Source organism: Tachypleus tridentatus, chromosome 2 (assembly GCF_004210375.1).
Source record: "Tachypleus tridentatus isolate NWPU-2018 chromosome 2, ASM421037v1, whole genome shotgun sequence".
Lineage (NCBI taxonomy): Eukaryota > Metazoa > Arthropoda > Merostomata > Xiphosura > Limulidae > Tachypleus > Tachypleus tridentatus.
Window position 1 is genome coordinate 72,412,502 of NC_134826.1, and position 15,846 is coordinate 72,428,347.

A 15,846-nucleotide genomic window follows, 5' to 3' on the forward strand; every position below is an offset into this window, starting at 1 on the left:
AAGTTTAATATCAATCCTGGCAAATAATCAACCACATCTATTTGGGCCAGTACCTAATTTCAGTATTTAAACCTGGGGTCACTTTTGTTCACTAAAATCAAGTGCAAATGTATCCCTGAAATGCCAATCATTTTCTCACCATAACTATATTTACTCGTACTTTTCCACAAATAATCATTCATGTATTTCACAAATTTCTTTATAATCATTTCAGTCTTAAGTACAAAAGTTTCACCACAAGTTTAGAAACAAGCAGAAAATTTTCTACAATAATGTATTCACACAGTAAAATAGAAGGAACTGGCTATGTTTTAGTAAATACTGAACAAAACTGGAATTATTTTTGCATGTTTTATGGTTTAGTCTGTGGGCTATATGTTCTAAAAAATTATAAGTGAAAATAAAAAAGTGTAAAAAAAATGTCATCCACACTATATCTGCTACATCCAGTGTCAACAAGGCCTTTTACTAATACCAGACCTCATCATGCCAGCTGTGACATTACAGACAGTGCTAGTTCAAACTATTTACTTCAAAGTATTTATACTCTCTATAATTTTCAAACTGCTGGCACTTGAGTTTCATTATTTTGATAAAGGATCCCTTTTCCTAATCTCCAGACAGACTACTGGACCTATACTGTACAACAACCAGTGACAGCTATGTACCCAGACTGAACCTAAAAAAATCAACTGGGTCATTAATACCAAAAAAAAACTATTCTTATATATTTACTTATAAAGATTATAATGCATTGTTTCATCAGTTGGACACACTTGCTGCTAACAGTATCTTCAGCCTTAAATCCAATAATATTCAGCTAGCTTGGTATGTTTAGGTTAGTCCTAAACACAAAACTAAACTTAGAAAACAAATCAATCTGTACAGCAACAGTATAAAAATGAATAACAAATTAAAATGAGATACATTTTATAAAGAGTTTAACCTAACTAATTTTATTTGAAGAAGTTCAAGTGATGTTCAATGCTTGTTACTTATAAATTTGGGAACAAAGGAATGACAGAATTACCTCTGACCAACATAACACTGACTTTTGTATCAAGTTACTATTCAATAATTATTCATTTAGTACAGCAAAATTTGTACCTGTTACTAAGCACAAAGCTATCTGTTCTCTGCCCACCACCTTGTACTCAAACTTGTCAATCTGAATGGAACTGATATCATTTCACAAACATGTCTCGAGTACAATTACTATTACAACACACCTAATTTTCTGTATACAACACATATGTACATTTTACTAAACATACGTTATAGGTATATATAAATTCAAAATTACAGTCCATATTCCTTCACTAATATGGAGTTGGTCCAATGCACAGTGGCTTAACCATGTCAAGATGGTTCTTGCTCTGGTCATAGGTCAAAGACATTATCATTGTGTTTGTTGACTTGCATTCAAAATTTAACTGAATAACTATTTTATAAAGTTGGTATACTTCAAATTTTAGTATTATACATTATTTATTTTCATAATTTAAAAGTAAATATTAAAAAAACAACCTAAACTTCAATTTTTTTTGTGTCAAATGGGGCATTGAATGCAGCAGTGGTCAAATTAGATGTTTAGGTTGTTAAAATATAAACTATAGTTTTATATGAATTAGATCTCACAATATTGATGGTGAAAAGCTGGAATATAAAATAACTTGTCCTATTTGTATTTGCCGAGATATTGCAATGGTCAAGAGGTCAATATAATAAAAATAAATATATATAAATGTATAATGTTGTGACATTTAAGCTATTTAGACTAAACATTTGTGTTATAATTTGTACTCACTCTATAAAGAAAAAAGCATAATTTGTTTATATTTAATTTTTTATGGTCAAATCTACTGCACACATACAGTCTGATTCAATAGTGAAAATTATAGATAAAATAGTTTTTTCTTAAAAATATTTCATAATTATCTGGAGATTATAAAGACTTCAGACCCTAAAATATGAAATTTTTTTAAGCATAAAAATATTTTAAATCTTAAAATGAAAATTACTCTGCATGGTGGATATTCAACAAATTCTAAAGAAAATATTTTTAGGAGAAAATCTTTAATGAAAAAATCTTAATATCTAATTCAAAACCTGATATTGTGTGTATGAAAGCCTTGTAATGTTTACCAATATCCAGAAAAAGTTTGTACACATACATCATCTAGAATCATATTATACTTAACTCTCATGGTTATGAGCTGGGTTGATTCCATCCATCCCACAAAGGAAGAGTTACGTATGTTTTTCTTTAATGCAGACAAAATATTACTGTACACTTTTATGATGGACTACAGTCAGTCCAAATTTCCTAAATTAAATTAAAATTTGACCATCACTGAGAAATACCCTCCCTCCACATCGTAAGTTTATCAATCCACATTAAATGTTGCAACACAACTTATGTGCAAATAAACTTTTCTTTAAATACATTTTCCTAAGGTTTTGATGCACTATATTACTTTTAGTTTTATGGTTTTGTAGGTTACCTAACAACAAACATCATATACAAAAATTCTAAAATACCACTAATATTGCAGTTAATCCTAATACTCACTGACAGAAAAGACTTTTTCAGACAAGTCTTTGCAGAGAGCAATATGTAAAAATACAAAAAATTACTCAAACTGTGATGAATCATGTCATCCCACACCAATAGTGAATAGTACAAAAAAACAAGTCAGCCATATTGGTACATATTACACAACCTAAGAACAAAAAAGGACCTTTTACTCCGTCTAGATGATCCAATAAACTAAATTTCAAAAAATAAAATATTCAAAGCCAGCCCTCGTCACGAAAATATTTATCAAGCCTTTCCATAAATTAATTGTATCCATCACATCTAAACGCTAACTAACATGTTGGAAAAAAGAATCCGTCTCTCTCTACAAAGATTTATATTTACATCCTCTCATCCAACTATTCTCACAATTAAGTTAGAAAAAATATGATTCATCAGTGCTATCAATTCCGTTAACAATCTTAACACTTCAATCAGATCTCCTCTAAATCTTCCTTTTTATCAAGAAACAAATTTCAGTTAATATTCCCAAGCAGTTTATACACTTTAAGCCTCATTTTGTAACTTTAATTCAGAAGTAAAGACTCTTAATACAAACAGCTGGTTTAACAGGAATCACATACAGATCATGTCTGTAGTATTAATTTCATTAATAAAACTTTATCACAAGCATAAATCACTATCTTCGTAACTGCTTCACAAGTTCTATAGAAGTAATTTCATTTGAATAAAAAATACACAAATCTTCCAAATTCATATAAAAATATTTTTATTATGTTAAAAGTATTTAAAGACAGATATAAAAGGAAGACCCCTTATAGGAAATAACATAGTATTAAATGATTGATGATACAGAAATTGTAAGGACTATTTTTACTAGATAAAAGAAAACTTGACTGTTCCAGAAAGACCTCCTCTGTAGGAAATGATTGATGAAATTTACTGACCATAAAGACACTTTCCTACAGTTACTAACCAACACATTAAACACAGATTAAATCCACTTTCCACACAGATTAAAAGTTGTAACACCTCACTTCTATTTCACCAAAGCGATTACTCATATCATCAATGGCCATCTGTAATCACAAATACAACTTTGATAATGCTATATCACTGTAAATATTGTTAGGTAGTTTACTCTTAACACTTAGTGAAAATGAACAAAGTGTATTTAAACAATGACAATCTGAGTTAGAAGGACAGGCTATAGCATTTAAAATACATTCATTTTTGTAAAGAAATGGTCGTACCATCAAGAATAGAATATGAGGATCTTATTCCTATGTTTATGATGTTTCCTCCAACCTGGGGTCGACCATAACTTGCTTCTAGTTGGATTTTCCTGTCTGTATTCTTCTCTGAAGGTTCAACATTACAGTCTAACAGCTGCATAATACATGTGATAGAAACAGTAAAATAAGACAAATAAAGAACTTGCAGCATTAAAACAATAACAACACTCATCCTGAAAAAAACCAAAACACTTTTAACAGAAGAAAATAGATTGCAGAGTGAAATGTTTATCCTCTGTCTTTTACAGAAACAAGACATGGTCTCATTGTTTTTGAAAAGCAATTCCAGGAAAACAAATCTTATAATTTATTTTACCATGACTCTACACCAACAATTTTTATCTACATGTATAAACAATTACATCATATTTATTGTTTCTGAAGTAATGACTATAACATGGGGCTAAACATGTACAACTTGCAATTTCACTAACTTCTGAATGTTGGCCCAAATTCAGACATGTACAAAGATCATTGTCTCTTGAGTCAATATTCACTGAAAGATTTTTTAAAGTCATAATAAATATTCATCCTTAGCATTTATAATAGGAGTTTTATTTATTACACCGAGCATAGAATGGCAAGATTTAAAGGCACAAACTCTTTTAACATAACGTTAATAGACATAGAAACATAATATACTAGAGCCATCTGACCTACTGGCCATTTATCTCAGTAAAAATTTAAAAAAAAGAAATCACATTATCAGGTGGTTCTACACTGGCCATTCCAACAAACCTCATCTACACACAAAATTCTTTGTTATATTAGCACTTTACTATTAAAACTTTAAAAAAATTAAATTTATTGTTACGTGTTTGACAAACATCAGAACCATATAATTATTCTCTCTCCCATATTTCTAACTATGTAAACAACAAGAAGTTGAAATACTAACTTAAGCAACAGATAGATTATTCTGAAAGTCTTTCCTGTTCTTTACTTTACAAGTCCTGGTCACTCACGCAAGCCTATGAAAGTTCCCAGTTTAACATAATCTAATTTTATATTCAAAACTTTCCATCTGCTTTAGATTTCTTTGTGATAAGCAGCTTGAATCTTCACAAAAATTCAAGTGTTTCATGCAATTTAGAAAACATATAAGGTATTCAAGTTTTAATTTTACGATGACAAAACAGTTCATATTACATAATTACACTACTAATAATTAAATGTTTTTAACTAATTACTTAAAAACCAACAGATAACAGTTATTACATCACAAGTAAATTCTGGTGCTCATTTCTTAGCCACACAGTTCATAAGGTGAATGTTAAGGTAGGCAGGTATTCAATGTCTGTTGGCACAAAGCTACAAGGCTATCTGTGCCAGACAAAATGTGGTACAGTATAGGTTATAGGGCAATTAAGGTAAAAAGTAAAATATGTAAAATTAGGAACTGCCAAGAAGACTGAAGCAAGAAGTACACCCTTGCTGACAGTCACCTGAAGTTGGCCTTTCCAGTCCTGGGTTCAGTTCAAAAGAAAAATAAAAACTAAAATGTGTAAAACTAAGACTTGCCAGGAAGACTGAAGCAACAAGATTAAAATTGCAGTCAGTCACCTGAAGTTGGCCTTTCCAGTCTTGGGTTCAAGTCAAAATAAAAATTGAAATGTATAAAAGAAATCATGTTAAAACATTAACATGTGTAAAAGAAATCATGCCAAAACACTATGTAGTCCAATAAAAAACCTTAAGTGTAAAAGACCAATGGCTCTTAAAAATGTAAAAACATGAGTGAGATAGGCAGTATCACCTATAACATGGGCCAAAGTCAAGGGCAAACCTGCCTTACAAATATCTTTAAAATGGTGTTGTTGTTCTACGTTGTAACGACGGCATGATAATAAAATGTGGATGATTGTGATCTGAGTGCTACATAGACCACACATTGGTGCAGCAGTTCCAGATAAAAGGAAGTGGTGGGTTAAAAAACTGTGACCAATGCGTAGACTTGCCTAGACAACTTCCTCTCTTCAATCCTTACAGAAGCAAGAGGGCCAAAGACTGAGAGGTTTGATTTGAAAAAGCTTGTTATTGTGTTGCTCATTCCAGGTTGCCTGCCATCTGGTATACAGTCTGGATTTGATAACTGGACCATAGTCCATGTATGGAATGGGTACTGGGATAATAGATTTAGAACAGACAGACTGTGCTGCTCTGTCGGCCAGCTCATTCCCACAAATACCAACATGACCTGGCATCCAAAAGAATTGGGCAGAGACAGAAGAGAGAGCTTGATGGGACAGTTTATTTTCAATATTGATGAGAAGAGGGTGTTGACTATCATAGAATGATTCCAGAGCCAATAGACAGCTGAGTGAGTCCGTATACATTGTACAATTTGGAGAGATGGCATACAATTCGGCAGTGAAAACAGAAACTGTAAGGGGGAGTCTGTGTACCACAATTGAACTGTCACAAACCATAGCTGAGCCCACTGAGTCACCCAATTTCGAACCATCTGTATATATGGGAATGGATGTATCATATAAAAGATGTTCAGCAAAGAAAGAGTGATATTTCCCAATCAGGTGTGTCTACTTTCCTCAGATGACTCAAAGATAGGTTACAATTGGGGACAGTAATTTGCCATGGTGAAATAGGCTGATTTGATGAAACTGCAATGTTATTCAAGGATAAATCCAAATCTTCCAGTTGTACATAGATACAGAGACTAAAAGGAACAATGGCAGATTTTCTGTTAACAAAAAGTGTGGTCCATTGTGGTTGGAAAACACAACTCCAGGTAGGATGCTGTGGTAAGGATCGAAGTTTGGAAGCATACATTAAAGACAGTTGCAAGTGGCGAATATACAGAGGGAGTTCATGAGATTCCACGTACAGACTTTACACGGGAGAAGTATGAAAAGCTCCAATGCAAAGCCTAAGTCCCTGGTGATGAACAGGAACCAACATTTTTAGTACTGAGGTTCTCGAAGAACCATAAACCACAGGCCCATAGTCAAGTTTGTATCAGACGAGGCATGATAAATTTTAAGCATGGAGTATTGATCTGAAGCAAGAAGTAGAAGAGAGGACACATAGAATGTTCAATGCTTTTAGACATTTGATAAGAAGATGCTTGATGTGTTATATAAAATTTAATTTACAATCAAATATAAGACCTAAGAACTTTGCTTCAAGGATGACAGAAAGTACAACATCATCAAGACGGAGTTCTGGATCTGGGTGGATTCCCCATTTGTGGCAGAAATGTATACAAATGGTTTTAGAGAGTGAAAGTTTAAAACCATTTGCCATGGTCAACTTCAGTATCTGGTTGATTGCAGTTTGTAGCTGCCATTCAATAAACCTCATGTTTGATGACTGACATGAGATGTGAAAGTCATCAACAAAAAGACCATTTGCAACTGTAGGGGGTAGCTGTTCACTGATGGCATTAATCTTTAGAATGAAAAGGGTGACACTCAGAATACAGCCCAGAGAGACGCAAGTTCCTGTGGGAAAAAATGAGAAAGTGTTGAGCCCACACGGACTTGGAATCAGCACTTCATTAAGAATGGCTGGATGAAAAGGGGTAAGTTGCCATGCAATCCATACAAATGAAGGTCTCGTAAGATGCCATATCTCCATGTCATAAGCTTTTTCTAAATAAAAAAAAACTGTAACAAGATGTTGTCACCTTAAAAAGACTTCTCTGATTGATATTTCAAGGCGAATTAAGTGGTCTATCGTAAAGTGTTGTCTTTGGAACCCACACTGAGTAGGTGAGAGGAGGTTGTTTGATTCAGGAAACCAAACAAGGCAGGCATTGATTATCCTCTCTAAGATCTTACTGAGACAACTTGTCAAAGCAATGTGAAGGTAAATCAAAGGAATCATTGGATCCTTTCCAGGTTTCAGAATAGGGAGTATGATAACTTGTCCCCAAGCATCTGGATAGACATTTTCCTGCCATATCTAATTAAAGGCAGCTAGGAGAATAGTTCTGGGAGAGGTGGTGTAACATCTCATAATGTATATTATCAGGTCCGACTGATGTATTGCCAGACCGATGAATAACAAGTTTGAGTTCCATCAGTGTAAAAGGGCGATTGTAGTCATAGAAAGGGTCAGTTGAAAAGGAAAGAGGCAGATGCTCCACCTGTGTTTTAATGACTAAAAAGGAAGGGGATAAGTTTCAAGAGCTAGATACACGAGAAAGGAAGTCCCCAAGAATACTGGCAATGCTCTGTGCATCTACAACTTCATGGCCATCAGATATTAAGATAGAGAGGGGGGAGCAGAAGTATATCTCCCACTCACCCTCCAGATCTCTTCCCATATAACATTTGTGCTGGTGGTTGAAGAAATGCTGGAGGCATATTTAATCAAAGATTCCTTTTGGCTTTGACATCTAACTTGCTGAGTGTTTGCACGGGCTTGCTGAAATGCAATGCGGTTTGAGACCGTTGGGTATCTTCGAAATTTATCCCAAGCATGCTTCCGAGTTTTCTGTGTTATAGAACAGGCAGAATTCTACCAAGGGCGAGAATTCTGTAGGGTACATGTCGAGGTTTTATGGATACATCGAGTAGCAGCTTGTATAATACTGTTGGTTACTGCTGCTACACAATCATCTATGGATGATTTACACAAGATGGCAGGATCAAGTTCTGAGAGAGTAGTGAAAGAAGGCCAGTTGGCCTGGACCAACTTTCACTAAGGTACAGGAGTCGGGTGGTACTGATCACAGCCAATCTCTTGTAAGATGATAGGAAAATTATCACTACCTCGTGGATTAATGTTAACTTCCTGAGAAAAGTGAGAGAGTAGCGAAGGGGAACAGATAGAAAGATCTATAGCTGTAAATGACTGAATAGGTGCATGAAAATATATGTAAAGAGTCAGGTTGTGGTTCAGAAGCATATGCTCTATGGCGTGCCCTCTCATATCAATATGGGAGCCACCCCAAAGGGAATTATGCCCATTGAAATCTCCCAAGATTAAAAATGGGGTAGGCAGTTGCTCAATGAGGGTATGGAGATCTGATTGATTATAAATGCATTTCAGGTGTGAGGTATAGAGAGCAAATAGTGATGGTACAACCCAAGGAAACACAGATGGATACAGCCTCCAAGGGTGTGGTCAGTGACAGGGACCGGGTGGACACATGCTGATCAACCAGCAATGCAACTCCATGTCCCCATCCTACACATAGCCTGTCATTCTAGTATAATGAATAGTGGCAGATAGTAACTGTATTTGTAGGCTGTAGAAATGTTTCCTGCAAAGAAAGACACATAGGATGATAAAAGTGAATCAGATCTTTGATGTCAGTCACATTTGACTGGAAACCTCAACAGTTCCATTGGATTAGTGTGGCCATATGTAATTATTTCAGAGGAGAAGATGGTAGAGAGTCCTGCTTACAACCACATTTTTTTTTTCTTTACTGGATGTGGGTCTATCACCTTCTATGGATTCTGCTCTAGCTCGAATGGTCGGGTCTGAATTTATCAGTACACATACTAATGATTGAGGGTGCGGACAAGTTGTTTAATTTTTGGGGTAACAAGAGAGGGAGACCCCATGGAAACTTCTTGACTTGAAGAAGGTGAAATTTGGCAATGACTGGAAGGTGTGGTCACGACAGAGATGGAAGGAGACACTGATTCGTGAACTATTATTTTGGGAAGTGTTTCATTAAGATTTGCTGGTGAAGATTGTGTAGGGGATCAGGTAAGGTCTGTTTGGACTCCTACTGTAGTAGTAGAATGGGTTATAGCAGCATAAGTTCTGGTCAAAATAGGTAATAATAATTTTTGAACCTCTGTGTAAATGAGATCATTAACCGTCTTAAGACGTTGTACATCTTTGTCTTCTACCCATTTAGGGCAAGAGATAAAATAAGAACAATGAATACCATTACAGTTTATACAATGTGGTTTGAGTCGGCATTCGGTGGCATTATGGTCTTTACCACCACAACGGGCACTGGTCAAGGAACCACGGCAAGATTGTTTTGAATGACCAAATCTTGAAAACAGAAACATCCTACAGGATTTGGAATATAAGGTCGTACCTTACAATTCAGATATCCTGCTTTTATTGTGGGGGAGGACATGGTACAGTAAATGTTAGTATTAGAACATTTGTTGGTTCCATAATTCCATAATTTCGATTGAAGATTCGGCATACTGCTGTGACACCTTGGATGGTGAGACCTGCGAGGATCTCCGATTCAGGGACAGTCCTTAAATCTCTTTCAACTATGACACCTCTGGAAGTATTCAAAGTGGAATGAGGATTAACTTCAATGGGTATGTCCCCCAAGGCTTTTGATGTCAGGAGAAGTTTGGAATGCTGTGATGATGTTTCCACTAAGATATCTCTCGAATGTGGCTTTTTTACTGATTTAGGGGAGCCAGCAAGCCCTTCTGAATAAAAAATGGGGACACCTGCCCTAGAGGTTTGTCATTTAAGGAATGCAAAATTAGGAATCGCAGGACAGATTCACGTGGTGAGTTAGGTTGTACAGATTCATCAATGTGTGGTCGTTTTCCAGTAGTCGGGTTTTTCTCGATGGTTTCAAGCTGTGTTATTTTTTTGTTTTAGGAGTACCCATAATAAATAGAAAATTTTTAGGTGCCCACTGACCCCACACACCATGGAGCCCTACAAGGGGACACACTACAGTGCCTTAAGGGTACTGCAGTGACGTCGGGGTTTCGTGAGCACCATACCTAAACACCAGTGTCAGACACAATGTCCACAACACCTGTTGTGGATGTTCTATGCTGGTTCTCAGTTGACCATGGCCCAAATGGACTAGCCAATTAATCCTGGGGGGCCACTCCAAGACTGCCTGTTTAGAGAAATTGAAGGCCAAAGTGGTGTTGGAACTGGACCCCTCAACCACCAGGATTCTCTCTGCCCCTTCACGGGTTACCACGCACGGCAAACATGCAGGTGGATGTTTAAATCCCAGAGGAGATAAACTGTAAGAACAGAACCTTCTCTGGGAGGTCCCCTCACCACGTACAGGAATCCACATCGAGGGAGAATGTTACGGAAGTAATTCTCACCCTCTTTAAACTTAAGTGTTTTTTTTTGCATCATCTTAGACAATGTCTTAACAAGTACAATCCCTCTTGCTTCTAAAGTTATGTCTTAACTTCTTATTTTTATTTTTTTATTATTTTATTCTTAAAAGTGAAAATATCTTATTTAATTATTTTTGTGCAAATATACAACTTAATGGATAACCTTTATTTTCTATTAATAGTCAGTATAAGCTGTTTGAAAAAACAAATATTACCATGCCACAGTTCACTGTTAACTGGACAAAAACTGGACTTTAGAAACATTTACCACACGCTAAAGAAGTAAAATCTAATCTCGAAATTTGGCATAATGGTAAAATAGGTTACTAGAGACATCAGTGTTTTGTTGCTAGTAGCAAGACATACTTATAAACACTGATTAAAAAATATAAGAGGTAATTATTTCTATACATATCACTAGTTAGACTACATGTGAAACATTACCAAGTTTTCCTCTGGATGATAGAAAACTGAATTATTGGAAAGGATTTAGAGGAAGTCCATCAGGATGACTCCAGTGATGGAAGGATTATACTACCAGAAATTAAGATCTCTCAGTTTTCTACTGAGAAAAAAAGGTTAAGATACAATCTTTTTGAAGCATACAAGTTATCAAGAATCGACAAAATAAAGGCCTCTGACTTTTACATGTTATAGTCTAAAAATAATAGGATAAGAGGACATGAGTTGAAGATTTGAAAAAAGACAAACTAGACTCCAACTGGGCCAGTTTTATTTTACTAAAAGGTTGACTGACTCATGGAATATGTTGATGCTGGGTGGCAGTACAGAACAGTATTTTACAGAAGTTTAAGATGGGAGTTTATGATTTTTTTGATTTTTTTTATGTAGGCAGAAACTTTGATTTCTTACTTTCCCAAGGATGGGTGTGTATGAGGACAGCCTAGATGAAGTAACCTTACTGTCCTTAGCCCACTGATAACTTGAACAAATTAAGTTGTCCCTTTGCTGTCTGTAGCCTAACAGTAACATGGATAAAAACAAATTGTCCCTTGTTGTCTCTGGTCCAAGGGTGTTATGGACAAACCAAATTGTCCCAAATTTAGTGAAGATTCTCAAGATTTAGTTTTATAATCTTTATTAATTTAACAAGATCCATTCACAGTCACACTAATCACTCTCCTATCCCTTTATAGACATCCAGTTTGAACACTGGTTGGGTAAATTATTCAGCACTCAACCAATAAAAGTAGGTTTTCTCAGGACACTCCAGTTTCCTCCCTTAGCATATAATATATCCCCACCATCCTCATAAAAGGCCATTTACTCCTTTCTCACTTCTAATTGTAAAGCTAGGATGTTTGATGTTTTGATCTTTCTAATACACACATCCTTTGCTTTGTGTTCATTACCTCTACAATTGTACTAATTGTCTTCTAGTGTTTATTTTAATTAATAGACCTGTAAAACAAAAAGAGATATGAGTGTATACACATATAGTTGATAAATGAGTTTATGTCAATAGTACTGCAAGTCAACATCTCACAAGATCTATGTGTGTTGTCAATAGTACTGCAAGTCAACATCTCACGAGATCTTTGTGTGTTGTCAATAGTACTGCGAGTCAACATCTCACGAGATCTTTGTGTGTTGTCAATAGTACTGCGAGTCAACATCTCACAAGATCTTTGTGTGTTGTCAATAGTACTCTTGAGTCAACATCTCACGAGATCTTTGTGTGTTGTCAATAGTACTGCGAGTCAACATCTCACAAGATCTTTGTGTGTTGTCAATAGTACTGCGAGTCAACATCTCACAAGATCTTTGTGTGTTGTCAATAGTACTGCGAGTCAACATCTCACAAGATCTTTGTGTGTTGTCAATAGTACTGCGAGTCAACATCTCACAGGATCTTTGTGTGTTGTCAATAGTACTGCGAGTCAACATCTCACAAGATCTTTGTGTGTTGTCAATAGTACTGCGAGTCAACATCTCACAAGATCTTTGTGTGTTGTCAATAGTACTGCGAGTCAACATCTCACGGGATCTTTATGTGTTGTCAATAGTACTGCGAGTCAACATCTCACGGGATCTTTATGTGTTGTCAATAGTACTGCGAGTCAACATCTCACAAGATCTTTGTGTGTTGTCAATAGTACTGCAAGTCAACATCTCACGGGATCTTTATGTGTTGTCAATAGTACTGCGAGTCAACATCTCACAAGATCTTTGTGTGTTGTCAATAGTACTGCAAGTCAACATCTCACGGGATCTTTATGTGTTGTCAATAGTACTGCGAGTCAACATCTCACAAGATCTTTGTGTGTTGTCAATAGTACTGCAAGTCAACATCTCACGGGATCTTTATGTGTTGTCAATAGTACTGCAAGTCAACATCTCACGGGATCTTTATGTGTTGTCAATAGTACTGCAAGTCAACATCTCACAAGATCTTTGTGTGTTGTCAACAGTACTGCAAGTCAACATCTCACAAGATCTTTGTGTGTTGTCAATAGTACTGCGAGTCAACATCTCACAAGATCTTTGTGTGTTGTCAATAGTACTGCGAGTCAACATCTCACAAGATCTTTGTGTGTTGTCAATAGTACTTCAAGTCAACATCTCACGGGATCTTTATGTGTTGTCAATAGTACTGCAAGTCAACATCTCACGGGATCTTTATGTGTTGTCAATAGTACTGCAAGTCAACATCTCACGGGATCTTTATGTGTTGTCAATAGTACTGCAAGTCAACATCTCACGGGATCTTTATGTGTTGTTTTTTTAAAAGAGAATAAATCAAACTTCATAGGATTATTAAAATATTTCCAAAATTTTCTCTTCACAATAAAGTAGCCATACAATCTTTTATCAATGCACAAATACGAAACTTAAAACTTACAATCCTACCTTACAAGGCATTGCTGTCTCATTGTCAACTTCTACTCTACCAGAGCAACTATCACCTGCACCATCATTACTTTTACATCTCGTGTAGTGACTGTCACGAGATGACAGAGATGATTTAAACAACTGAGGTTCTTCCACACTCTTCCTTATTTCCTTCAGTTCAAATTCTTGTGTTTGACTGCTGTTTCTAAGCTCTTGTCGACACATAGAAGAGTTAACCTGGGTGAAAAGATCTACTATACCTACAGTTCCTTCCTGTTTCTCAATTAACACAGAGCTACCATGGTGATTAAACAATCCACCAAGTTCAGGACTAGAAGGATCACTTTGACTGGAAGGAATATGGAATAACTTTTTATCCAAGTTCTTGGAAGCATCCAACTTAGATTTGGCATCTAGGCTAGATGAAATCATTTCACATGATAAATCACTTGTCCTATTAACTGGAAAAGAGCTGTCCTTAAGAAATTTAACCTCTGAAGGAGCATCTGACAGAGACTTGGCACGCTCAACCCTAACACCTTTACTCCTCCTTCCTTTCCCTGATGACCATGTCACATCAAAGGGATCGTACGATTTGGTATCAGTTAAATCTAAATAAGACCGAGACTTAAGTTGTTTTGACCCTTCCATAACAATGAAGTCCTCTCTGCTTTGTCCCGATATCCCAGTTCTCTTTTGAACAAAGGTCTCGCCCGTTTTGGTAACATTTTCCCAGATGCCAGAGTCACAAGAGAAGAAATTATTCATATACACACTTTTATTCTTGGAAGATGTCCTGCTAACACAGTTTCGTGACTGTCGGTTTCGACATGCACCTGAAACATCTGTTTTGAGTGCTGTGTGTTGGTTGACATCCTTACACAGTTCAGCATGTTCTTCTTTTAACTTCTGGAGCAAGTAACTGTCTTCGCTACTGGGTCTGTTAAAAGTAACTGCTTCTTCTAGTAGTTTCTGCAGTTCATCTTCACGTAATTCAGCTAAAGCAGCATCTGTTTCCTTTTTGGACTTCTGTGGAAAATAAAGACAAGGTTATTAAATATATGACATAAATAAGAAATTTATTTCTTGAAACCAACTGAGCACCTGCAAGTTTCATTGACTTGTTTTGTTGTCCAACAATCTGGTGCTATAATCTGATAATAGAGAAATTACTTACCACAAAAATATAACATCTTTAACAATTAAAAAACAAACAGTTAATACATGGATTTTAAAGTCTACTGTACGCATTTATAAAATTATTTTTTTAACATTCATCTGAGCTCATATAATCAGAAAGGATTAAAATTTGGAGGATGAACATGTGTCTCAAATGATTCAACACTCAAGACCTCTGTACATCAAGTCATGTTATCTTGACAGTATACATTTTAAACATCAGATTAACTGCAATCACTGGATGGCAACTCAATTTTGTAAGTTTTCAGTACTTTATAAAATTTGGCTAATTTTATAATAAAAACTTAATTTAATGCAAATACCTACAAAGTTAATTTTAATTAGTGTTAGTTTGCAATTTTGTTAGTGTTGTTTTGATGAATCACTTGCATTGCGTAAAGGACACTTTAACAGTACAATTATTAAACAAATAATTCAAACTACAGTGTACATTACTCATTTTTTGACTGTGAAATTTAATAGTGTGCAATTTGTTTGTTTTTGGTTTTTTTCACTATTTAATACCAAATTATACCCCTTAACATTATATTGGAGACCCAAAACTGCTACTAAGTTAATAAACAATGTATGAACCTGTACAAGCAAAGTGAAGTGAAAACACGTTATAGTCAACTCGTATACCCAAAAACTGTCACACAGGTAAACTTATGGTATTACGGCATCAATTTTAAATCAGTTTTTGTATAAATGATGATATAATTTTTATACAGGTTAAGGGACTTACTTGTACTGTAATGAAAATAAAAATTTACTAATAAACTTCAAATCTATGAAAGGAATTACGCATTAAAATTCACCAACCGCTAATTTTAGGTTTTCAAATAAAGGTTCACCTAACTTATGTCCACTCGCAAACAGCACAGACGACATAATTATATTGTAATTACAGAGATATTGATAGTTATGCTAG

The 15,846-nt window shown here is 35.3% G+C and overlaps 1 protein-coding gene across 6 annotated transcripts in view; it reads right to left on the reverse strand.

The window, feature by feature from the left end:
- The window catches only part of LOC143244215 (uncharacterized), a 35,125-nt gene that overhangs the window by 18,887 nt on the left and 392 nt on the right, over window positions 1-15,846 (reverse strand). For all 6 annotated transcript variants that reach the window (XR_013024972.1, XR_013024971.1, XR_013024970.1 and 3 more), the window contains exons 2-3: window positions 13,755-14,765; window positions 3,793-3,928 (exon numbers count right to left, since the gene is read on the reverse strand). Coding sequence is in view for 3 of the 6 variants with exons in the window: in XM_076488467.1 (XP_076344582.1) it covers window positions 3,793-3,928; window positions 13,755-14,765 (1,147 nt within the window). In the remaining 3 variants the exon portion in view is untranslated. The remainder of the gene's footprint in view (window positions 1-3,792; window positions 3,929-13,754; window positions 14,766-15,846) is intronic.